Source organism: Prunus avium, chromosome 3 (assembly GCF_965620075.1).
Source record: "Prunus avium chromosome 3, drPruAviu1.hap1.1, whole genome shotgun sequence".
Classification (NCBI taxonomy): Eukaryota; Viridiplantae; Streptophyta; class Magnoliopsida; order Rosales; family Rosaceae; genus Prunus; species Prunus avium.
In genome coordinates, this window is record NC_142286.1 from 39,707,072 (window position 1) to 39,732,738 (window position 25,667).

Consider the following 25,667-nt stretch of genomic DNA (forward strand, 5'->3'; position numbering starts at 1 on the left):
TCGCTAAGTGGGTCCCTTTTTTTTTAATACAAATAGTATAGCTGCGCTGCTATATGCAGTTTTTTCTAATTTCTTTTTTAAAAATAGTATCGCCGGGCGGCTATACTCGGTTTTATTAATGATTCTAAAAAATATTACAGCCGCGCGGCTATACTTATTTTGACACGTGCACGTATGCGCTAGGAGGGTCCCATTTTTATATATATATAAATAGTATAGCCGGTCGGCTATACTCGGTTTTTTATTTTTTTTAAAAATAGTATAGCCGACCGGCTATACAGATTTTGACACGTGGCCGCCCACACGCTGGCTCTCTTTTCCGTATAGCCGCGCGGCTATACTCAGGTTTTCCTGATTTTTTAAAAAATTGTATAGCCGCTCGGCTATACCCGGTTTTATTAATGTTTCTTATAAATTAGTATCGCCGGTCGGCTATACCCAATTTTTTTGCTTTTTAAAAAAAATAGTATAGCCGAACGGCTATACTGTGTGTGTATATATATATATTGGGATCCTTTTTTTGTTTTAAATTTTTTCCCTGATTTTCATTTATCGATAAGAGTAATTTAGAGCATTATTCATTACTATTAGGCCAATACCTAAGTCTCTATTGTCTCCTTTTCAGTTTTTTACTTTTCCATAGTTATTTCTCGTATAAAGAATTTACCACTTTCAAATTTAATAATCTATTATACATGTACGTACATATTTTTCAATAATACATTCGTGTTCTGTACACGTCTTAAAGACTCGATAAAATTCACGCTTTTTTAAAAAGCAAACGTACAATACTCGTATTGTACATGTAAGTACATATTTTCCATGTTTAATACACATATTTTTTACAAAATTTTCAATGTTTAAATAAATTATATTAAAATATTATATTGTGGCCGAATTTTTAAGTTGTAATTTGCCAAAATTGTGCTGAATAAAACACGTACGTATTTTTTCCTGTTTAGTATTTTATAAATAATATAGCCGCGCGGCTACACTCAGTTTTTTAAATATAAATAGTTTAGCCACGCGGCTATACCTAGGTTTTTTATTGCTAATAACTTGGGATTGGCTGGATGAGATTGATGGAGAATCCGAACTTGGCTTTTTAATTCGGCCGGGCCTGTGACTGCCTTCACCTGATTTTTTAGGCCCATTAAACAGAGGCCTTTTTCTTTTTGGGTCAGAAAACACAGGCCTTGACTTGTTGAATCTTCCTTTATGAGCCCAGAAGAAAGCGCGAAACCATAATTTGCAGAACAAGGGTTTTTGCGAAAGAAGGAGAAGAAACGAGGAAGAAGGGTTTGAGGCGCAACATAAGCAATGAATGATAATGAATCAAGCAAAAAACGGAAAAGGGCGAGGCCTCGCCACAGAGCTCAGAATGAAAAGCTTAAGCTTTCTAGCGAAAAGGAAAGTGCTTTCGCCGCTGAAAGAATCGATGAAGACAAAGAAGAAAGTACAAAAGCTTCTGCTTCTGCTAAGCGCATAAAATCACAGGGACAGCTCTCAATTTCCTCTAGCTTTCTCGCCAAGGTCTGTATCTTTACTAAAAGGAATTAAATTGTGAAAATAATTTTTATTATGTGTTTTATATTCTATTTAGTTTCTTTGATGTTAATGGGAAATGATAAATTATTGAGTGGAGTGGTGGGTTTGGTATGCAGATGAAAGCGAAGCTGTCAGGAGGGCATTTCAGGATGATCAACGAGAAGCTCTACACTTGCACGTAAATTAATACTCCCTACTTGTCTGGTCCTTTTTATCTTTAGAATTCTGATTTGAAGCCTTGTCTACTGAACCCAAATAGTTGCTTAGCTCAGTTTAGTAGATGTCTCATCGTTCATTATGATTTCTAACTTTTATAACCATTGTCATTGTTTTTCAGCAAATTAACGAAACATAAGGCTGTGATTAGATTGTCGAATGCTATCAAAATTTCACATTGAGCGTCTCTTTATATAAATATATATTTTAGTGTATCCCACATTTCTTAGATCAATGAATTTTTGGCTTAATTCCATGTATGAAAAAATTTCACCTTTGCAGACTTCAATATAATTTGAACAAAACATGATGTTATTTTCCCTATTTTTAGTGGAAAAGAGGCGCTTGAGTATTTCAATGACGATCCAACATTGTTTGATACAGTAAGATTTCTTCTAAATAAAGAACTCATTTTGAGCTTCTGTCTTCCTTCTGGGCTTCATACTTTTATTTTCAACCACCACATTTACTGTGCATTCTCTCATATATGTGATGATGAAGTGTGCCTAAAGATTTCACGTACTTATCTACTTGCTTGGCCAGTACCATACAGGATATCAAGAGCAAATGTCACATTGGCCTGAGCTTCCAGTTAATATAATCATAAAATGGCTAAAAGATCACAGTCCTTCTCTGGTCGTGGCTGATTTTGGATGTGGTGAGAGTTTAATTGTCTCTATTTTCACTGTTACAGTGAAGTTTACTGATTGTTTATTTAGTGTCACATGTCAACCCTTTGTAGACATTCATTCGGTGGCTACATTTAGTAATTTTTTGCATTGTATTCCAGGGGATGCACGCCTTGCAAAAAATGTGAAGAATAAAGTCTTCTCCTTTGATCTCATCTCCAAGGATCCTTCAGTAATTTCCTGTGACATGTCGAATGTATGTGCTTTCTTTTGAGCTTTAAGTTGAGCGATACGGTTTTTATACTTTTGCATTTTCTGGCTCCTAAACTATTTGATGACAGTATTTCTAGGGTCAAAACAACCAAGCTGCGTTTTTTTAATATCTAAGTGAAATTATAGTTTAAACTTATCCATCAATTACATGCAGACTCCACTTGGCTCTTCATCTGTAGATGTTGCTGTCTTCTGCCTTTCATTGATGGGGACTAATTTCCCAAGTTACATCCGTGAAGCACACAGAATTCTTAAGCCACGGTCTGCTGCGCACTATATTCTTTTGAACTTTTGATTCTCTTGTCCTACTGATATTCTGGCCCAACTGATTGATTGTTTTCCATAGTGGTTGGCTTTTGATAGCAGAAGTGAAGAGCAGATTTGATTCAACAACTGGAGGAGCTGACCCAAAGACATTTACAAAAGCCATCTGTGATCTAGGATTGACCTCTGTGTCAAAGGTATCCTTTTATGTTCCTCTCATTCGGATCAGTCAATAAATTTTGTTTCTGCTAATCAATGTGTATTGTTTGCAGGATTTCTCAAACAAGATGTTTATATTGTTTTACTTCAAGAAAAAGGTTAGATTTTGGTAGAACAAATGAAGTCCTACAATTTGTACCTCAATTATATGTTTCTAAATAAGTCCCATAAGGTTGAATTTTTATTAGCAATCCATACATCTTTTCTTCTCTAGGAGGAGCAAAGTTCAAAGAAAAAGGAGGTTGAGTGGCCTGAGCTGAAACCTTGTTTATATAAGCGCCGCTGAGATGGAAGGCTATATGTTTGTGCTAAGTCAGTTCATGGTCCTTGTTGCATACTTTTTTGGTTGAAGATGAAGTTGTAAACCAGTTGGCATGTACTGTAGAATTTGACGATTCTTTTAGCCATCTTTAGTTTCTAAGAGCTGATCAAGATACTGCTATTTGTTTGATTTTGTTTTTTTTCCTTTCAACAATTCTGTAATAGAGGTTACCACAAAACCTCTTTGAAGACGATGTCACATAGTCATGTATTTGCAACTCTCTGTCAACACTCAGCCGATACTCTCTCTGTTTCCTTGGTTTAAGATGTTCTGTTCCCTTGCTTTGCCCTTTTAAGATAGATAATACAACCAAGTCAAATGCTTCCTATTTGCATTTAGGTAATTTTTTGTGATATGTGCTTTCATTTCTACATATCGCTTACAGGTCTATATGATGATGACAATCATGATGTCAATGTTGAAAATAAATTCAGTTTATTTTCTTCATTTTAAAAATATTGATATATTTTTTAAAATTTTGGTTATTTTATAAAAGGCGTGATGATGCCATTATTGTACATCGATTTTTTTATTTATTACATTTGGATGTAAGAAACCCTGGGTTTCAATTCTGGTTGCCAAGCAGGGGGAAGGTGGAGGGACACGACCACTGTGTTAATCCTACTCGACATTGTACATCGATTTTAGATTTGTTCAAGTTTCATAAACTTTTCATCGTAATAATGATGAAACGGAGAGCTCGAAAAAATCTTTGCTATTGTGGCCGTGGCACAATACGATTCAATATGATATGATTGTTGGGACCAAAAAATTCACGTCTATTGCCTTAACTTATTAACCCTAAACCCATCATATTGTCGTCTTCAAGTTTCAGAAACGCCAAAATAAATATTACTCTCCAATAAGACATTGGTAAGCCTTAAATTATTGTGATGAGTTTTGGCTAGTAGCTACCAAAGAAAGGGTACTTTCTAGAAGCAGTAGTATTATTATATTGTATTATTTCCTAATCATTCTTAATCCTCAAATCAAATGGCATGTACACGAAAACCTTCATCAACTTTATTTACTTTACTTGCATGTTGACGATATATTAATCATTCAATGAATTAACATAATCTTCTTTCCTTCACTCGCATCTCTTTCATCTTGATTCATTCGTAGTGTATATATAATTTATTATTATTATTATTTCTTTTAAAAAAGAAGAAAAAAGATGAAGAAAAGGAAGCACACTATTCTCCTCCGACAGAGACATAAGTTTATCTCTGGATCCAGAAGACAGGACGGTAAATTCCATACGCGGAGAAGACTAATAAATTAATCTCAACCCTACTTACCTGCCATCCATCCACCATCACCTTCTTCACCAAACTTCCAAATCTCAACCACAACCTCAACCTGGGTCTCTCAGTTTCAGCCCTTCTCTCCTCTCCTCTCCTCTGCTCTAAGTCTATTTGCTTTGCTACTTTGCCATACTTGTTTCTTTGCCAGTTTCCCAATTCCCCAAAATAATAAATATAATCCCCTCTACTGACAGAGCTCCCATCAATCTTCATTTTTAAATTCTTGGGTTGTTGGTGGGTGCCTCTGGGTTTTTATTCTTTGCCTCCCAAACAAAGGCAGGCATTAGATTTTGTTGGATTGGATCTACAAGCGTGATTTTGGGGATGGGTCTGTTTTCTGAAACCTGCTATTATGGCCTATCCCTACACAACAGAACCAAGCATGTCCTTTTATTATAGTTTTATCATCTAGCTCTCTTTATCTTTCTCCCTCTTCAATCAAAGAAAGTATACTTATTTTAGTACTTTTTGTTTTTTTCCATTTTTAAGCTGACCAATGCTTCCACCTTTGCTTCAAATGTAGGAGACAAACAGAAAAAAAAGGGTATGCTTTGTTTTGGTTAGTCAGTATATGCAGCTAGTTGGTTCAGCTCTTGTTTCAAAAATTTAGAGAGAAAATATGGGATCTGGTAATGGGGTTTATTCAGTTGGGGATTTCAATTTGGATGCCAAGTGGCTGATCGATCCAAAGCACCTTTTTGTTGGGCCGAGGATTGGGGAGGGCGCGCATGCCAAAGTGTACGAAGGAAAGTAAGTCAACCTCAGTACTAGTTTGTGTTTGTGTCTAGATTCTCATCTTCCAAGTTCAGCTCAGCCATTTATTATTTAGTATATGAATTTTCTTTTTGGCTCACAAACACAAAGTTTAGATCCTGAGCAAATATAAAATGCAAAATTGATTGGAGTTCAAAAGTTATATGATACCCCAACCAACGGGTCCACCACCACCACTGAGTGCAATTGATCGGCCTGCTCAAATTCATAAACCCAAATGTTTCTCCAATTCCCAAAGCTCAGTTCTACGGTTGTACCTCTTCTCACTTCTGTTTTGTGGGATGGGGTAGTGGGGTTAGAACATAATTAAAGATCAAAACTTTGCATTCTCATCTTTCTCAATCCCAGCTTTAGTGTCCTGCAATTACGGGATATTTGTCAAGTGTTCGAAAAATCGGCCTAGGCGGCCGCCTAGGCACTAGGCAGAAGGAAACCGCCACAATTTACCCCTAATCGTTGGGTAGGCGCCTAGGCCGCCCAGGCGGGTCAGGTCCTCTTTTTTTTTTTTAATATAATTTTTTTTCCTCGACGGCGGTTAATGTATTGGATGTACAGCCGTTTTTTAGTGTTGAATTACACAGTGATGATGTTCTGTTGTGATTTTTTTTTTTTTTTTTGGGTGAAAGTTCTGTTGTGATCTTAATCTGCTGGTTTGTTGTTGTTATTTGTTCCAGATATAAGAATCAAACTGTTGCTGTAAAAATTGTTCATAGAGGAGAAACTCCAGAGGAGATTGCCAAGAGAGAATCACGGTTTGCAAGGGAAGTGGCAATGCTGTCCAAAGTGCAGCACAAAAATTTAGTGAAGGTTGTCTCATTTTCAATAAGTACTTCTGCATGATAAATCGGCATATTTGCAATATCTGATGGGGCTTCTGTAATTGCGTATTACCAGTTCATTGGTGCCTGCAAAGAACCTGTCATGGTCATAGTGACTGAGCTTCTTCTGGGCGGGACTTTGCGCAAATACTTGTTCAGTATGCGGCCAAGGTGCTTGGACATACGTGTGGCTGTTGGGTTTGCACTTGATATTGCCCGTGCTATGGAATGCTTACACTCCCATGGAATCATTCACCGGGACCTGAAACCTGGTATATGGTTTGGTTGATTGTTTAACATATTAATCTTTAACTGTAAGAAGGTTTAGTGAAGTCCATTGTGAGCATGATTATTTTATTTAGCATTAGGTAGCTGATAATTTGGTATTCAATGTAATTGAAGACTTCTTGCTTGTGTACCAGAATTAACTTCAGGGTGATCAAAGCAATTGCTTTGTTTCGCCTAATTCTCATTTCTTTGGCTTTTCCAGCCTCCCTGGGTAAATTCTGACTTCCCAGGCACATAGGTATTTGCGATGCAGCTAATGCTAATGCTTAAATGAATGGATGGCCTTAGGGAAACGGATAGAGACATGTAACTATTGGTAGGGAAAAATTAATTCCTGAAAAACTGTGTTTGTTCCACAATCTCAAACTTTTGTACTGTCCTCTTCCCAGAGAATTTGATCTTGACCGCAGACCATAAAACAGTTAAACTTGCGGATTTTGGCTTAGCAAGAGAAGAGTCGTTGACAGAGATGATGACCGCCGAAACTGGGACATATCGGTGGATGGCTCCTGAGGTACGGTATTTTATCATTGTAAAGTTCAAAATTTGTTTCTTATGTGTGTGTGTTGTGAGTGTGTGCCTTTTGTATCAGAAAACTAATTATCCCCCTTTCTATTTGGTGGTAGCTTTACAGCACAGTTACATTACGACATGGAGAGAAGAAGCATTACAATCATAAGGTGGATGCTTACAGCTTTGCAATTGTATTGTGGGAACTCATACATAATAAGCTGCCTTTTGAAGGCATGTCGAATCTACAGGCAGCATATGCAGCTGCTTTTAAGGTAACAAAATCGTCTTATTCATAACTTAGTGCTTCTTTGGCATCATAATCTGAGGTTATACTTAATTGTCTCAGAATGTGAGGCCCAGTGCTGAAAACCTTCCTGAGGATTTGGCTTTGATCGTAACTTCATGTTGGAAAGAGGATCCAAATGATCGGCCCAACTTTACCCAAATTATACAGATGCTGCTGCATTATCTCTCTACTATTTCAGCACCGGAACCTGCTATCCCCCAACGGATATTCAGATCCGAGAACGCTGTACTGCCACCAGAGTCGCCTGGTACTAGTTCTTTGATGCCTACGCACGATGACTCGGGTGAAACCCCTAAAACCGACGTGGAAGAGAAGCCTAAAGGTTTTTCCTTCTGCTTTAGCCAGTGTTATTGATCCGCTAAAGCCATAATCTTGGCTTTGGAGGTTTCCCATATTACTCTTAGGAAAGCTTAATAAAATCATGCCCTTAAATTTTACTAAACTACTAGTCTTAGGGGGTAAGTTTGCCAAAGGAAGCTGCCTTGCCCTACCATCTGATGTTAGTGTCAAATTGTTGGGATAGGCCTTGACTTTAGTTTGGTCTGAAGGAGATGAAATCAAAAGGAATTTAGAGTTCTGGAGTTGGGGTTGCTGTGATGTAGTGACATTGTAAAAAGAAGGTTTCATCCAAAAGCCTTTTGCTCCTATTCAAGAAATCTCTTTTGAGCATATCATAATCTCAATCTCTACGACCGTTGACATTGAGGTCAAACTCTGTAACAAATAATGTATTTTTGTTGCCTTTTCTTCTTGTTGAAATGATTATGTGAGATATTTGTGTTGAAATGATTATGTGAGATCTTTGTGTTGAAATTTGTTTTGTTTCACACCTAAACAAATTGATATCATGATATCATCAGTCTTTAATCAAGGGCAAAGCCAAGCGCTCTCCGTCATAAAATAAAAGTCTTACAAAATACAGTAAGAGCGCCGTTGCCGGGGATCGAACCCGGGTCACCCGGGTGACAGGCGGGAATACTTACCACTATACTACAACGACATGTTGATGTTAGGGTTTTGTTAATATTATACATATCCCCATCAAGAGGCTTGCCACATAAACATTATTCGAACGAACGAAAAGACAAAGAGTCACATCGAATGTAGTCATTACTGGAATTAAGAATAGGGGCAAAAGAGCCAATTCACAAAAGTCCCAAAACGTTTCCTTGTTTAGCTTGGGGAGCACGGTAGTCCTGTCATGATATCCGACACAAATTTACCATAATGGCACTTTACACGGTTTTCGAAGCTCCGGAAGCTGGCCATTTACTCGACAAGAAACTCAGCTTCGTTGACCGAGCCAAAGCCTCGGAACCGCTTCAGTCAACCGTGGTCCCTACCAGTATACCCCTTCCGCAAGAAAGCTCCACAGCGGAAGGCCTCGGCAACGAAAGATTCTACACCCGAAGCTGAGGCTCGGTCTCCAAGCCTCCTACCAACGGCTCATCGGCTCCGAAGCTGGGTTTTCCCGCTCGCACACTCTCTCTCCTCCACTTTAACTTAGTCCGGTGGAGAAGGGGTTGGGGTTTTGCTATAAAAACACACAAAGCTCTATTTTTTGTTCTCTATCTCTCTTTCCTCTCTCTCTCTCTCTCTTTCTTAATGTGCTTCGTTGTAACATCGTCTACAACTTCGAAGAAATGGCAAGGTTAGAGCCCTCGACTCAGACTGAGGAGAATATAAACGGATATATAATTTAATAAAATGAACGAATTTTAGGCTTTTGTTTTCTTCACATTCTTGATTGGAGACTGAGAAACCTCAATACGAAAATATCCATATTCTTCAACCTATGTGATCTTCTGTCTTTCTTCCTTTTCTCTCTGGGTTTTAGTTTCTGGGTTTGGTTCGGATAAAAAGACGGTGCCGCAGTTTGTTTTCTTTTTAAGTGTTCAAATGCTGGGTTTGGACTGAAATTTAGCGCCTGGGTTTAATTTGTGGCGATTTTAAGGGAAACCCATTTGAGAGGAAGATTCTTTCTATCTCCGTCTAGATTTTTACTTCATGGGAGTTTCCTGATTTGAGATAGATGTGCTCGTGTCAAGTGTCTTTTTTTCTCTAATGTACGGTAAAAAAGGAAACATTTTTATTGTCGAATGAAATATGACATATGCAGACGCTTGATTCAGTGGTTTTGTTCATTTTTCATCTGAATTTGGGTTTTTTTTTTCCTTTTCTGAGAGACGCATATCAGCTTTCTCCTTTTTCACCTTTTTAAGTGTAATGGACGATGTAGAAAGTTTGGGGATGAATTTAAGGTTGTTTTCTACTCTGGAGTGGATGATGTAGAAAGTTTCTAACTAAATCTTTCATTTAAAGCTTGCATTTTGAAAAGCTTTTTAAGTGTTGGTCACAGCTTCTTTAGCTTTCTAGCTAAAAATGGTTCCTGTTATGAAATTTTTGGCTCACAGCATATTTATTGTTTTTGTAGGGCTTGGCTGATTAACAGCAGAGGACTGGCAAACAAAGTGAAAAATGCTGCTCGATCGTCTGCTTATCAAATCAAAGACTGTGGGGCGAATCGTGATTGCCCAAATTGCCATTTTGTTATAGATAACAGTGATGTAAGCTGGAATTTCAGTTCTATTCAGTATTCAAATGATTATCTTGTTTTTTTCTTCTTTAAATATGATTATCTTGCTGGGATTACAAGACTAAGCATGCATGAAAGGATGACTCTGTAGTCTGAATTTGTTGTTTTTCATATCAAAACAGACAATCCTATATCTCCAAAAATCTCTTTCAAGTACCATTTCTTTTAACAATGAATTTCATCTGAATTTCATTTTTCAATAAATTAGAAATTGCTTTGAGCATAAGTTTATAGGCAAAGGTGTAAGCTTTTATTTATTGAAGTGATTGGACACCTATTGATGCATGCGGTTCCGTTCTCTTGAAAGTGTATCTTCTGGAACTCCGCTTGTGTAGGTTTTATCAGAATGGCCTGGCTTGCCAGCTGGTGTGAAGTTCGATCCATCTGATGCTGAACTCCTAGAACACTTGGCAGCTAAGTGTGGTGTTGGAAACTCAAAACCGCACATGTTTATCGATGAGTTCATCCCAACACTTGATGGGGACAATGGAATTTACTACGATCATCCAGCAAACCTTCCTGGTAAGGAGCTGCCAAGCTTCACATTTCTGATTCCATGTTCTCATCTTTACACTGGTCCTGGTACTGAAAAATGTTATCAACTGACAACTGGACCAAATTGAATGTATACTTGGAACGTTTTCTTCCCTCTTTTGTGTAAAGGATGGAACTTAATGAGTGTAACACTCTTTGTTCTCATACATTGTGCTTCTCTTATAAGTTTCAAATTTCATTATGTATGGAAAACTTATTTGGTTTAGGCGCATATTCATAAAACTAGAATCAATTGAACTATGGTTAAGATCATTGTACTCGGTTTTGTTTCAGGTTCAAAGAATGATGGAAGCAGCTTCCATTTCTTCCATAAAACAATTAATGCATATGCTACTGGTCACCGGAAGCGCCGCAAGGTTGACTGTCATCGGAGCTTGGCTGCAGAGCATGTCCGCTGGCACAAAACAGGTAAGACCAAGCCTATAATGGAAAATGGAGTTCAGAAGGGCTGTAAGAAGATCATGGTCCTATACAAAAGTTCAAAGAAAGGTTCCAAAGCAGATAAGTCTAACTGGGTGATGCATCAGTATCACCTGGGAACTGAAGATGGTGAGAAAGAAGGTGAATATGTGGTTTCAAAGATATTCTACCAACAGCATAAGCAGTCAGAAACGAATGACAACAATTTGGTCATTGAAGACGATGTCAATGCACTTGGAACTAGTCCAAGGACCCCCATAACAAGTGCTCCAAATCCACCCAGACCAGGGAACTCTGTTGGGTGTGATGATGTTCCTGATGAAGATATGTTACACTCATCTGCCAAGGTTGGTCAACTTTTGTATGCATCATTGTGTTGTGTGTCAGTGATCTTTTATATACCTCATTGGTTAACTTTTTACCAAGACCCTGCCTATAAAAAGAAAAAAGAACCATACTGCTGTAAACAGAAAAGAGAATATGACAACTCATAGAACTAGTTTCAAATTCCACCCAAGACAAGTAGCCCATCTTCTAAGCTGTGGAAAGTAAGATGGAACTTTACAATTTTTGCTTTTTTCCTAAAACCCTTTAGTGTGTTGGATCCTTACAAATCTATTTTGTGGAATAGGAAGCAGAGCTGGTGCCTGGTACTCAGTTTGAGGACAATATAGGGGACAATAACTGGTTGGCAGGCGAATCTCAGGCTGATGAAAACTGTGATTTAGATTGCTTGGAGGACACCTTGTTATGCAAGGAGACTTTTGATTCTTCCACTCTTCTAAATGGTTCGTTCGCGGATCGCATATCTAGCACTGACTTTCCAAGCAATATATACGGGGTGACTGGAAATAGCAGCACATCATGTGGAATTGGTGACTTTGAGAACATTGATCTTGGTACTCCACCAGATTTCCAGCTTGCTGTAAGCTTCCTGCTTACTATTTCTTCATCTGCTTTGTTAGTTTTCTGAAGAAATATTGTATCTAAAACTCCCATTTATATGATGCAGGATTTGCAGTTTTGTTCCCAAGACAGTTTACTTGGATGGCTAGACAGGTTATGAGCGATGATGGAAGAGCTTCCGGGAATAACATGGAATTCCCAATTTTGTCCAATCCCAGAGTCCATTTAAATGGCATTTTTACCTACATATTCTTCAATGGCAACAAGGAAATTTCATTTGCTTTTGGAGATGCACGGATTTTCCCCTTGCCCTCTGCAAGTTCTCCGAGCTTTTGAAGTGCCAAGGCATGTAGCCATGGAGTTATATATCAGAATCATTCAGCTGTCTACTACTTAGATTAGCATTGAGAGCTCAGACCGATGAACCAAAAATTATGCCTACAATTCGTGTTCCTCTCGTTATCTTGGCTCCTCCTAGTGTTATTAGTGCACCTTGAAGGTGCCTAAGTTGGGTTGGTTGTTGTATTAATTACAGTTGGTGCTGTGTATTAGTGAATAAGTTAAGACGGTTTTTGTAATCAGTGTGGTTTGTTCCTTGTATGGTATAGGTCAAAGCATCTCATGAGATGCTCCCATACTACTTGAAAACCATGGTAGTAACCCCAAAAAAAAAAAAAAAAAGATTTTCTGTTGTATTATGTAATTTGGAACTTATTGTTTATATTTATTATCTACGGTTTCTGATTCTATTTTCAGTATCATTTTAATTCATCCATGTAATCTGTTATATGTCCTGCCTGCTTCTTCTACTTTTATGAACTCAACTAGAAAGGTGTAAACTATGATCAGTCCAGAAAAAAAGAAAAATATATATGGATTATGTTTGAATAAACTGTATAAATTGATAGTGTAACAAATATAAACATGAACCAAATTTTAAAGCAATTTTTTTTTCTTTTAATAAAGAAAACAATTAGACATCTTGTTTGCTCAAAGAAAGAACATTTTGTCTTAATAATGGGAAGAGAGTAATTAGGGAACTAATAATAAATGGATGTGCCGAAATTGTCAAGCAGTGCTAGATTGGTAAATAAACCCGGGAAGAGACCCAATTTAGTCAAACTGCCCCGACCCCCAAACCCAAAACCTAAAACCCTGAAAATCTGAGTCACCATTGGAGTGGGAAGAAAGGAATGAAACGAGCAAAGTACTCGATTAGTGATTGAGGTCCATCGCTGCTTGATTGAGCCATCAATGTTCGCTACGAGGAACCTCAACAGGCATTGCTTGAAGTCCGCCTCTTCTCTCCTCCAATTCAATCCCTCCAAGTACTCTCTCTCTCTCTCTCTCTCTCTCTCTCTCTCAATTTACTCTCTGCTTGGTTGCTGAGAAAGCGAAGGAATAGTTTCTCGGGGCCTAGTCTGAGTGTTTGTGTTTCTGTTCTAGATAGTGAAGCATCGAAGATGCAAAATTTCAACTTTTTATTTCTTTTCGTATCATTTTCTCAGCAACCAATCATAATGTCTACCTTCATATCATTTCTCTGGTTTTTCCCATTTACTCTAAGCTGATTTCCTAGCAAGTCTTTCTAGTTGAGCCTATCGTATTTGTTTTACTTGCGGTATCATATAGACCTCAACAGAAAAGCCATTTGATTTTGAAAATCTAAATCCTTTGTATTAATACTTACCAGTTTTGAAAATCTAAATCCTTTGTTTTAATACTTACCAGCAATTATTCATGGAGAAGGATATTATTTTCTTTATTGACTTCAGTTCATCTACGGATTCTCAGCATCCTTCTTACGTTGGGTGGGTGATTTTGTCTAATTTAGCTTCTTTTTTCAATTGTTTACAGAAATGTCTTCTCGTTAAGAGATGTCTCTGCGAAACTCCTCTCAAGCAATGTAGTTCAGCCAAGTAAACCGAGTGAAGATTGTTTCTTTTCTTCATTTACACCGAGCAATCCCTTCGATGGGTGGTGCCGGTCAATGTCCACATCTAGAGGGTCCTCATCTAGAGGGAGTAGCATGAGAAGCAAAGTCGCAAAGCGGATGCAAAAGGAGTCTGGTAAAACACTAAGAGAGGTTCGCAGAGCAAAAAAGCTTCAAAAGAAGCTCATGACGGAAAGTGAAAGGCTCATTTACAACCTCAAAAGAGTATGTTACTTTTCCCTTTTAGTTAATTGTTAAATATCATGTGGGTTGAGAAATCTGTCTCCTCTATTTCAAATTCTGGTTTGCAGCTATCAGCTTCTTATTTTTTGCGACATTATTGGTCATTCTAAATTGGTTTAAAGTGTTGCAAGTCGAGATATACAAAAATGGCTGTAATTGACTGGTTTTGTTATGGCTTTTTTTCTTTCGTAGAAGATGTAAATGATGCTCTTCGTAAGCTAAAAGAAAATAATGGGGTCATTTCAAATATTTCAATCTAGTCGGAGCTTTGATAACCAGTATTAATTGTATTTTAAATATTGTTTTGAAAACTTTAGGATGTTAAGAGTGCAGCAATACTTCTGTTGGAATTAATAGGCAATAGAGGTTAGGTTATCAAAGTAAACAAGAGTCAAAGGATTCTTATGCTTAGCAAATTTCAAGTCAGATGCTTAAGTAGGGACTAATGTAATACTCAGGAAGTATTACTTCCACTAGTTTATTTCTTTAAGTAGTATTGAAGTTTCCGTTCCTTTATTCCTGGCTTACTATATCACCTTTTTGATGTATCACATTCATCAGATAACTATATCGAATGTGTGAATTATGCAGGCTAAGAGGAAAGTGGCATTGCTACTACAGAAGCTGAAAAAATACGAGCTTCCAGATCTTCCAGCACCCCGGCATGACCCTGAGCTATTAACCCTCGAGCAGCTTCAGGCATTTAAGAAGATTGGCTTCAGAAATAAAAATTATGTTCCTGTTGGTGTTCGTGGGGTCTTTGGAGGAGTTGTCCAGAATATGCATCTGCACTGGAAGTTTCACGAGACTGTACAAGTTTGTTGTGATAACTTCCCCAAAGAGAAAATCAAGGAAATGGCAACTATGCTTGCAAGACTGAGTGGTGGAGTTGTGATAAACATACATAATGTGAAAACAATCATCATGTTTCGTGGAAGAAATTACCGCCAGCCCAAAAATTTGATTCCTTTCAATACCCTTACAAAAAGGAAGGTGAGTAAAAATAAGCGTGTCCCTTTATAATATTCTGATTATCTCAGCTTGCATTTTCTGGGAGAAACAATTATATATGTAGCTTAAGGAACAAACATGGTTGACCATATTGCTCTGTTAGTTGTGATGCTTCTCGCCACAGAGAACAGATCTGCCAGGATATGTCCTTGTTAGCCAGATTTTTAAAAACCCAGAAATTTTTAACCTACCATGGATTTGATCTACCCCAGTCCCTCCTCTTGATACCAAAGAAAAAAAAATAAGAATTCATCCTTTGAATTGCACTTAGATCCCCTTCAGTTGAGCGGATACTGAGACCATGCAATGATGGCTAACCACTTTTGGGTTTTGAGTGGATGGAAATGGAATTGTCTTTGCATGAGCATTGTGTACGGGTTTCTATATATAGATGTTAGACTACTTTTTTCCTTATGTTTGTTTTTATATGTTCTAGTTACTTCAAACTTTTAGACTACAAACTCATTCCACTGAGATAAAGTAAATTAATTTAAAACCTGTTATGGTACCTCAATTAAGTACTACTGAAGGATAAGGCAATCAAAATGGATTATTAACTTCTGCATCTTTACATGCAGGCATTATTCAAGGCTAGATTTGAACAAGCTCTTGAATCTCAGAAGCTTAACATAAAGAAGATAGAACAGGAGCTCCGCCGAAGTGGTGTTAATCCTGAGGATCCAGTTGCCATTGCAAGCATCCAGAGAGTAGCTTCCTCATTCTTTAATGCAATTGATCAGAAGGACGGAAGTCCTTATGTCTTCCGTGGGGACAAACTGTCAGCAGCAGAGCCTGATAATAAATTGAAACATTCTGACCCTCCTGATGAGGAGGAGGAGGAGGAGTTAGACAAATTCATAGCTGAGATTGAGGATGCAGCGGAACGAGAGTGGGCTGCTGAGGAAGCAGCTGAGAAAGAAGAACAAACCAGACTAAGGTATTGGAACAAAGAACAATTTGGTGGGAGATACAGAAGATCTGAAGACGTTGAAAATGACGACTCTGACGATGGGACCGCCAGGGCAAGGGGTTGGAGGGATACACATGGCAAGCAGAGGCCGAATGATAGTGATTATGAAGATGATGAAGAGGAAAGCGATTCTAGTAATGTTGTGGATGCTAGTGTTCTCGACAGTGATGCTGATGAATCTGATGGAAAACCTGAGAAGTTCAAGGTATCTACAAGAGACAGAGGGAAGCAAGATAAGTTTGGCAGGGCCAAGAATGATGAACGCTTTAAGAAAAATCGCGAAGCTAATAATACAAAAGCTAGCAGTAGAAAGATTATAGTGGACGAAGGTACTGAATCAGAAAATATGCTCAGCGATCTTGATACTGTGATGTGGAAATCCGATTCTGAGGAAGAACATGACTCTAATGCATCAAGAGCAGTGAATTATGATTTCCGAAGCAGCAGTGATGAAGAAGAGGGCTTAAGTTACATGAGGGGAGAAAGGAAGAAATTGGCAAACGATTTGGACAAAGCTCACGACAAGTTTGAGGTATCAAGAAATGCACAGGGGAAGCATCATAGGATTGGCAGGGCCGATAACAATGATTATTTGAAAAGAAATGGTGATGTTAACGTGAGAAGAAAGTTGGTTGAGGAGGATGTCGTGTCGGAGAATACATTTGGTGCTTCTGAAAGTGCAATATGGGAATTAGAGGCTGTGGAAGATGTAGGAGCACCAACAGCAGGGAGATACAATTACAAGAGTAGTGACGAAGAGGATTATCAAGTAAGGAGAGTAGAGAAGAAAGTGAAGGATACTAATAAAAGCACAAGAACAACAAAAGAGTTGGATGAAGATTGGGACAGTGATTGATTAAACCGATGATTGCAGGGCTGCATTTCAAGCCCAATACCTGTAAGGGGGGTTCCCATTGTTCAACCAACGATTGCAAGAAGCCCATTTGAAAGTGGCAATAGGAGGATCCATAAATATGGAAGATCATGCACCACATACTATGCTCTTGCATGTCCTTTTTCTTTTTTGATTATTTTAATAAAGGTTTATATTTAAATTATATAGTATTATTGCATATATTTCTCACTTGGGCAACAATTTTAAACTGGTCGGCGTTGGTTTACCAATCAGTGTCATCGTACAAGAAAGAGTCTACGTCTCCAACACGTAATAATGAACAAAAAATTCCCAAGAGAAATTGGATGTTTTTCATTTAAAAAAATATTGACTTGGTAATATTGACTTGCCCAATGACCAAGTCAAGTGAATGTGCAGTTTGTACCTGAGGACGGGGAAAGAGAGAGAAGATATCACACACCAAGTCAACTCATCACGCACCAAGTAAGTCATGTGGGTGTCCACCCACCAACGAATTCCATTAACACTCAGAAATCCTGAAGATTAATTGAAAGTCAAAAGAGAATATTGGAAGTATGTCTTTGGAACTAAGTTCATACTTCTCAACCATCTATCTGTCTTTTAAGGGGGTTTATGGTTTTTTTTTTCATCTATTTTCCGTCTTCGGTTCAACAAATACAACCCTTATTCTGAATTCTTCTGAAGTGTTAAAAATATTAAAAGGAAATTAACCTCCTGGAAGAGATGGGTTCAAAATTCCCTTTTTTTATATTTGGGTCTGAAGAGTTTTCTGCAAAATGAGTTGTGCGTGGGGTTCAATCCTGATAAGAACGACGTCTTGTGGTCAGAGTCAAATAATAACTGGATTTTTTCTTTAAGGAGGAGTTGTTTCCCAAACTTTTCTAAAAATTGTTATATAATGTAAGAAGACTCTCAAGTGAAGCATATAAAATGATCATAAACTGGTCAAAGGACAAAGCATAAAATGTATATGCCAATAAGGCCAAGTGAGATTATAGATATACATATATAGTGTGCAGTGGACGAGAAGGCAGGCACTAAATTATTGGGTACATTTGATCTCACTTTCACTAGTCATAACCTAGTTGTCAGGGAGGTTGGACAAGTTTAGCAGAACTTTCTGGGAAGGTCCGCAAAATGAGATGAGATTTGGAATTATCCTATCGCTTATGTGATGTGTTCAAGTTTCAACCACCATGTGCCCTTGCAAGTTGCACCTAAAACAGAGAGATTGTAGGTTTGAGTAATTTTTGCCAATGCCCCCATGCCTATATATCCAAGTGATTTTTGGAACCAATAATTCTCTAAAGAAAAGAAAACCCTAGTGTTTGATATAAGCTGCTTGAGAGCCAAGGAAGTGAATTGACATACCGAGTCACTGACCAAGACAATCTTCTCTTTTATTTGGACCCAGAATTTCTTTTTACCTGATAGTTTTGGGTTTTGCTTCTTTTTTTTTCTTTTTTTTTTATAGAGAAAGCTACTTGAGTTTGAAAAAAAGAATGCTGATAGCGATCGCTTGTGAACTTGGAAAAAGACTGGGAGGGACGTCATCGTTAAAGATCATAAAAATATACTGAAAAGCCAGCGAACTTAATATAATATGCTGCTCAATATTCAAATATTAAGTCCAGCCCGAAAGAAAAAAAAAAGAGGGGGCGGGGGGGTTGGGGGAAGAAAAAGGGGGTCAGAATGACAAAGAATTGCTCTCGGCTGCAACACTTGCTCTTGGAATTTTCAAAACGCAACAAAGTGATATCACAAAAATTGACTCACTCAGCAGCAGCAGCAGACAAGACGAGATAGATAGATAAGCAACAACCAAGAGTCAAACCAGATAATAAAACTGAGTGTTGACAAATGGGGCACTTAGTGGGGAATCCTGACCAAACCTCAGCATCAAGGTTACAAGGCACTATTTGAGTATATAGTGCCTCAAGTTAACCCCAGTGTACAGAGATAAAAGGGAAACCAGAAAGATAAAGGGAGGACTTGCGCAACAATATCACGTAAACAGATTAAACAATGGAAAATCCATGAGCAATCTGATGACAGAATGAAAGATGTTCAAGAGTAAAGAATATAAATTAGTCCGAGAAATCGCAAATTCCCATTAAAGAAAAGCCTGGGAAATGTCATTTTTACTCATGCATTTGGGATTATGTCATATCAACAAGAGGTGGGTACATAAGCTCACCAAAGCTCCCCCTAATAGAAAAATCCCCACTTTAAAATTGATATGCCTCCACATGGGAAGAAACCCAATAAATAGGAAATATACATAATCTCCCATTAATTGGCAGGACGAAATCCTGTTTCTTCTCAGCCACTCTCTAACAATGACCTAGAATCTTTTGGAAAAGGTATGTTTGTATCGCTGCAACACCATCGCCGTCAATTTTCCAATAGATCACTATTCGGCCCAATTCACAAGAGTTCTATCAGCAATATGCCTGTCCTACTGTTTGAACAAGGCACCCTTAGCCTTCAAGACTCAGCCATTTTCCCTCTTGCAGTTTCCAGGCAATAGGTACTTGTACTTCTCAGCATTGTTCAGTATAAATGCAGGAAGATGAACGGCTGAGTAAGATCTAGGAATAGGTCCCATCTTCCCAATGATCTCCTTAAATGTGTACTCCTCAGGAAGCATGTCAAATAGGTCAGCCCCTTTACATATTACATCCTGAATCCTTTTTGGGTTCAAATAATGAGAGAACCGTACCCGATCATAGTGGCTGTAAGCTTTCATCTTGAATATGAACTCACTGATATGGCGGAAACAAAAGCTACAATGCCACCCTGCATCAGACAAAAGGTAGTTGCTCTGTCGAAAGTGTGCATAGGTAGTATTACCAGTCTGGTACCTGTGAACTGATGCTCTCCAGCTCTTGTCATCTACATAATACTCAAAAGAATACAAGTAATTCTTCAGCCCAAGATGGACGACGGGAGGGGTGTCATCACACCACCTCAATAGATCAATTGTGTGGGCACTCGGAATCTCATCAACATCAGACATTATCAGGAGGTCATCATCTTCTATACCAGCTACTCGAAGAAGCTGGTCAAGTGCCACCCTCTGATATGCCTCCTCATAAAATGGGTTTTCCCCTTTCTTAAATCTTCCTCCAGTTGTAACATAAGTTAGCCGGGGTTCAACAAACGTAAACTTGTCCCGGTTTCTTGCGAAAATCAATGGCTTCGGCAAGCCAGTAAACGTTGAGTTCGATTCAAGGAGAACAAACTGTGTCACATATGGATATAATTCATTCCATCGGATTGTAAGCATGTCTACTTCATTACTGAAAAGAACTGCATCATAAACTCGTCTCGGTGATTCACGAATCTTCCACCCATGAAGTCTGCAAAGAGTCTCCATTGACACGTTCTGATGATAGTAGTGCGGGATATCAATGAAAGGCTTTGGAGGAGATTCCCAAAGCGGTCTTAGAAAATACGAGATCTTCTGCCCATGTAAATATATGCCAAATATGCCCAATGGAACAACCGTAAACAGGAAAATGTAAGTCTTGAAATCCAAGCCTCGCAAAATGCATCGGAGTCTAGACATGCTCAATGCTGCTTGTGAGCCCTGCTGTGGATGAAAATGAAAACGTTCTAAGATACCCAGATTACATATACTCAAAAGTCTTTTCAGTAACTTTGTTTTATATCATTAAATTGCAGGAGAATATTAGGGTGCAGGAAAAACAATCTTCTTATTAGAGCATATGTAGATGCTGTAAAGAAATTCAGGAACAGAAATTCTAGAAAGAAGAAGAAAAAAAATATCTCATAAACATTAACGATATATTTCTAATAATGCATTTTAGACCCTGTACAAATTAGCACTTCTTGACAATGTCATATACCCTTCAGACCTAGAAAGGATTTTACAAGAACATAAAAATGGAAAAATATAATTTCAGTAACTAAAATGGTTACCAAAAAATTAGGGGAATATCCAAAACTTTATTAGTAATCATAAGACCATTACACAAAAGAACACGCCCCATAATGACAACTGAAAACTAAGAGTAGAGAAGAAGGAGAAAAAAAAAAACCAGAGAACCCCAGAAAAATTTAAGACATAAATGACTCAAATACAAAATCCATATCTTTATTTTCAACGCCGCAAAACCATTGGGTTTGGCAACCCTTTTCTTATTCGTTGCTATAGGAAAATAAAATTAAAAAACATAAAATTTCAAAATCTCACAGATTAAAATACAAGGAACCCATTAATCAAAACTTCAAAATGGTATTTAAAATCACAGAGAGGAAAAAACATGGAGTGAAAAGAAAAAAAAAAATAGAAAAAAAAATCCAAGTTCGCTTAATCCCAAACACATGAAAACCCACCGCACCCATTACCAAATACTCAGAAACCCAAACTCGAAGTTGAAGAAAAATGGCAAACTTTTATTATACTCAAAATTAAATTGAAGAGAAAAATATGAAAAATTACCTGGCCACAAACATCGTCGCAGATATCATCAGTCTTTTTCGAACTGTAATATCCGTCAGACATGATGACGAATAATAAGAAAAGGGAATGCCCAACAAGCCCCTTGTTCTAAAGCCTCTCCTCTCTCAAAAACTCGGCACCATCAGATCCTTCAGACCCAGATGAAGAACTCGAACCCGAAAGGCCAAATTTTTAATTTAATTTTTTGTGTGAAAATTTGGCAAACGAGAAACGAAAAACAACGATCTTAAATAGAGCTTCTCTGTCTCTCTATTGTCCTACGAAAATCCGTAACGCCAATTATAGCCGTTTGGTGGTTTTTTCGCTCTTTCGCCAGATACCCCCCAATTCCAAAAACTGGAAGTGACACAGAGAGAAAAATAAATAAAACCCAAATATAAAATGTATCCTTCTTAACCCCCAACACAAAATAAAACAATTCCTCTTTACCTTTTTCCACAAAAAATAATTGTAATTTCCAAATACCCGGGGTGGGTTACCTGTTCAGGCCCACACGGTATGACTTTCTGTTGGCCGTTGGATGAGAATCTTTTTGTTATTTGACGGTGTATGAGTGAGGATGATGAGTGACAGAATAGAATTGGTTGTAGTAGAATTCTTCACCCGGTGCTTATCTGTAATGAATGGCAGTTGCGAACATATTACAAGGAGCCGTTGATTTCGTTTTGTTGATGTTGTTCGGCTGCCTCTCTTTACGACGATGATTGATTAAACTAAATTCATGGTAAATTAGTGGGATGTGCTACGCAGTGTTTCCAAGTTTGGCCTCCACTTCAGTGACTCCAATCACTTTGCTTGCTGGTTTACAACTTTACAGACAAGTTTATTGTATGGTATTAGAATATGATATACATGTACGATATGGTTAATAGTTCATTCATTCATGTGTTATATTATTGGGATATAATCACGTGTTATAATATAGGTGAATAACATGATTAAGATTTCGTACATTTAGGGTACAATACTAATAAATTTCGGCTTGTATTATAGCACGTGGACGAGTTATATCATATAATTTACTTGGGTTTTTAGGTTTTTACAATGATTGAGGGTATAATGGTCATTTGCACTTGCATATTAACTACGCGCCATTTGACTTGGTCAATGCATCCATTATTTGACTCTTGTGTTCCATCTTCAGCAATTTCATTATGGAACCCCTTTTCTTTTCTTTTCTTTTCTTTTCTTTTTTCTGATAAGCAAAAATCTAACGTCTTTCTAAACCAAAAAGCTAAATGGCTCGAATTGAATATAAAAAAGGTTTTTTATCACAAATGATCCTTCATGTTTACGAAATTATCACAAATGGTCCTTGAGGTTTTTTTGTGACACTAATAGTCCTTAACGTTTGGGCTTTTTATCACAAATGGTCCTTGCCGTTATAAATTCTGTTAAGTGTGACATGGAAGATAAGTGGAGCTCACATGTCCAATTACATTGTGACATGTGGATAATAAATAATTAAATAATTTTTTTAATGAAAATTCCAAATTTTTTTTTTCTGCATTGTGTTTGATGATATTTAGGTAAAATTCTGGGATTGTGTTTGGTATAAGAGCTGGCTGAGCTTGTTTGTTGTATTGTATGGTATTGGATTGCTGCATTGTGTAGCGCTGTCGGTTTGACTTGGATGAACATATTTTTTATTTATGTTGTCAAAGCATGGTGGCGAAGTCATTGCGACTGAGAATATACAATAGACAGCGTTGCACTAGGCAGCTGTGTAGGGTGCAATTGCGGCGGCGGATGTGCTCTTGCAGAATGGAGCTAGGGTTGAGGCTGCTGATGTAAATGGATACCGGGTAATTTTTTAAAGAAAAAAACAGAGGGAGAAGAGATGGAGAGCAAAGGGTGGACAGCGAGGGCAGAGGGGGAGAGAGATGGAGTAAGGAAGGGGGATGAAAAGTTGCAGGAAAAAAAAAGGAATTTTCATTAAAAAGTTATTTAATTATTTTTTATCCACATGTCACAATGTGATTGGACATGTGTGCTCCACTTATCTTCTACGTTACACTTAACAGAATTTATAACGGCAAGAACCATTTGTGATAAAGAGCACAAACATTAAGGACTATTAGTGTTACAAAAAAACCTCAAAGACCATTCGTGATAATTTCGTAAACGTGAAAGACCATTTGTGATAAAAAGCCTATAAAAAAATACTAAAATTAGAATAACCACTTCTTTTTTATTTAATGAGAAGAAAAGAGTGGTATCTCTTTTTTGTTTAGATGGGTTGAAGTAGGTAAGAATATCTTATTGGTAGAAACTAGTTTTTATTTTCGAAATATAGCACCGCCTATTTGTCTATTTGTATGGGAATGTGAGCTTCATTTGTTACACCCGAAATTCAAAATTAAAATATTCTAACCTAAAAATTGTTAATGATGTTATATTTCATTTGTTTTTACGGCGTTGGAGATAATACTAGATAAATAAAACAAGCTAACATTTTAATTTAAAACAATCCATATTTTTATGTGTATATAAACTTATTTAGAATGGAGTAAGCTACTTGGTTAGTGTCCGACGACCGCGCACCCTTACATGTAGAAAAATTTGCCTAATTCTCTCATTTTTGTCCGTGTCAAGAAATTGAAAATACGATCTCCATGTAAAAACAATTGAATGAAATAAATGTTTCTAATATTTAGTTTTGTATCCTTATTCGAAATGACAACCCACGACGCCATCAAAAAATAAAAATGGAAATAAATGACAACCCATGAGGAAAAGTTAACAAAGGATTTGAGCAATTACAGTAATCACAAACAAATAAGCCTATTGAACCGAAAATTGTGTTTATTAAACCTCCAAAAAAGTTATTACAATGGAGGAATTGAACCCAATGATCCATTAAAATCAAATCAACAAGTTAGCAAATGAGGTTGGACTGGCTAGCTAGCTCAACCTAGTACAATAACCCTTTTTATTTTTTTAAATTCCAAATTAAATTCCTTAAATTCATAATCAATAGGTTAACATTCAATCATAAACATTAATTTAAGCAATTAAAATACATGTTAGAACTTAAACCATCAAATTTTAGTATAACGGTCAGTAACCATAAGGTTTTTCATGGCACATATAAATAAATTCCTTTATTTATATAAAAAAAATTACATATATTACAAAAAAAACTTCAATGCTCACTAGAAAAAATAAAAAAGAAAAATAGGAACAATCTTTGTGAGGACCACAAAAAGATAGAAATATTCTAAGGAGATTCACTATTATACTCAATATAAGAGCCTAAATTATAAAAACACCCTATATGAAATTGACTTTAGAAACATACCCAAAGTCCATTTCATAGAAGTTTTTTTTTATAATTTGAGCTCCTATATTGAGTATAATAGTAAATCTCCCAATCAAATTTGGTAAAAAGAAAGAAAAAAAAAAGATAGAAATATTATCGTACTTGTGTTTTGGAAGTTGCCATGTGTCCCAATAGACATGCTTCTGCCAATTATCAAGTGTTGGAATTGGGACATCTTTGATAGCTAAGTCCACATGTGATAGGAATCTCACTCTTGTTTGGCTCATTGTTTGTATATTGCCAAACCATAACCCTTTACGCATTCAAAGGTTTTAATTATTTTTATTTATTAATTATTATTTTTTATGAGGGTGAAAGTAGTTGATTTCATTTAATAATATGTGTGTGCTGTATTGGCTTAATTGGGTCTTGACGAATCCATGCCATTGCCACCACCCATTCGAATTCTTTTTGATTCGAAGACACCTTTGAATTTGGTTTACGAATTTCACAAGTTAAACCAAGGTAGAAATTCGAAAGCTGCATTCAATGGTAGGCAAATATTCCTTGCTCACGTGATAATAATTATATGTTAATGTAAATGTGAATTAAGCTAGTTAGTCAAGACTTTAAGTTCGTCATATTACATTTAAATTTGAATTATTCTCATCGTAAATTAGATTAATTTAGAGAATTTAAACTATTATTTTTATAAAAATATATAAAAATATACGTTAATATAGTTAAAAAATTTAACATGTCCGGTTTAATATGATTAAACCAAAGACAAATTAGCTTAAGCGAGTCAAAATTGTAGCTATGAATTTGGGTTAGGACTTTAAGGGCGGGGTGGAGGGGAAAGAAAAGAAAAACGAAGTGAAAAACAAGACATGGGCTAATACAAACGTGAAGTTGACAGCACATTGA

The 25,667-nt window shown here is 37.1% G+C and overlaps 5 protein-coding genes and 1 non-coding gene across 10 annotated transcripts; 4 read left to right on the plus strand and 2 right to left on the minus strand.

Moving 5' to 3' along the window:
* Window positions 1–1,233: 1,233 nt before the first annotated feature.
* Window positions 1,234–3,735, plus strand: LOC110755827 (S-adenosyl-L-methionine-dependent methyltransferases superfamily protein). The gene is made up of 9 exons (XM_021957117.2): window positions 1,234–1,533; window positions 1,665–1,726; window positions 2,096–2,147; window positions 2,308–2,422; window positions 2,555–2,649; window positions 2,821–2,927; window positions 3,013–3,127; window positions 3,203–3,247; window positions 3,364–3,735. Exons 1-9 carry the CDS (start codon window positions 1,321–1,323, stop codon window positions 3,433–3,435), a joined length of 876 nt encoding a protein of 291 aa, XP_021812809.1. The 5' UTR covers window positions 1,234–1,320; the 3' UTR covers window positions 3,436–3,735.
* Window positions 3,736–4,735: 1,000 nt separating this feature from the next.
* LOC110756369 (serine/threonine-protein kinase STY13) lies at window positions 4,736–8,291 on the plus strand. Of its 2 annotated transcripts, none has more exons than XM_021957789.2 (6): window positions 4,736–5,528; window positions 6,227–6,359; window positions 6,447–6,642; window positions 7,048–7,172; window positions 7,285–7,443; window positions 7,518–8,291. In XM_021957789.2, the coding sequence occupies exons 1-6, from the start codon at window positions 5,398–5,400 to the stop codon at window positions 7,830–7,832; spliced, it is 1,059 nt and encodes a 352-aa protein (XP_021813481.2). In that variant the 5' UTR covers window positions 4,736–5,397; the 3' UTR covers window positions 7,833–8,291. The 2 variants fall into 2 exon arrangements, with proteins under 2 accessions (XP_021813481.2, XP_088107050.1); XM_088250924.1 differs by lacking the exon at window positions 4,736–5,528 and adding an exon at window positions 5,563–6,042.
* A 115-nt stretch (window positions 8,292–8,406) lies between these two features.
* On the minus strand, window positions 8,407–8,478 carry TRNAD-GUC (transfer RNA aspartic acid (anticodon GUC)). Its single transcript has one exon. It is a non-coding gene; the product is annotated as a tRNA-Asp (tRNA).
* Window positions 8,479–8,957: 479 nt separating this feature from the next.
* On the plus strand, window positions 8,958–12,704 carry NAC085 (NAC domain containing protein 85). Of its 3 annotated transcripts, none has more exons than XM_021957246.2 (6): window positions 8,958–9,129; window positions 9,913–10,045; window positions 10,410–10,596; window positions 10,903–11,396; window positions 11,681–11,974; window positions 12,062–12,704. In XM_021957246.2, exons 1-6 carry the CDS (start codon window positions 9,122–9,124, stop codon window positions 12,113–12,115), a joined length of 1,170 nt encoding a protein of 389 aa, XP_021812938.1. In that variant the 5' UTR covers window positions 8,958–9,121; the 3' UTR covers window positions 12,116–12,704. The 3 variants fall into 3 exon arrangements, with proteins under 3 accessions (XP_021812938.1, XP_021812946.1, XP_088107048.1); XM_021957254.2 differs by lacking the exon at window positions 8,958–9,129 and adding an exon at window positions 9,190–9,544; XM_088250922.1 differs by lacking the exon at window positions 8,958–9,129 and adding an exon at window positions 9,557–9,739.
* Window positions 12,705–13,095: 391 nt separating this feature from the next.
* Window positions 13,096–17,170, plus strand: LOC110756597 (RNA-binding CRS1 / YhbY (CRM) domain protein). Its single transcript, XM_021958044.2, has 4 exons — window positions 13,096–13,283; window positions 13,813–14,113; window positions 14,723–15,124; window positions 15,721–17,170. Exons 1-4 carry the CDS (start codon window positions 13,210–13,212, stop codon window positions 16,966–16,968), a joined length of 2,025 nt encoding a protein of 674 aa, XP_021813736.2. The 5' UTR covers window positions 13,096–13,209; the 3' UTR covers window positions 16,969–17,170.
* A 1,919-nt stretch (window positions 17,171–19,089) lies between these two features.
* Window positions 19,090–21,864, minus strand: LOC110756781 (uncharacterized). 2 transcript variants are annotated; one of them, XM_021958248.2, is made up of 2 exons: window positions 21,458–21,864; window positions 19,090–20,581 (listed from the first exon to the last, which is right to left on the minus strand). In XM_021958248.2, exons 1-2 carry the CDS (start codon window positions 21,518–21,520, stop codon window positions 19,484–19,486), a joined length of 1,161 nt encoding a protein of 386 aa, XP_021813940.1. In that variant the 5' UTR covers window positions 21,521–21,864; the 3' UTR covers window positions 19,090–19,483. The 2 variants fall into 2 exon arrangements, with proteins under 2 accessions (XP_021813940.1, XP_021813933.1); XM_021958241.2 differs by having other exon boundaries at window positions 19,090–20,584.
* Between the last annotated feature and the right edge of the window lie 3,803 nt (window positions 21,865–25,667).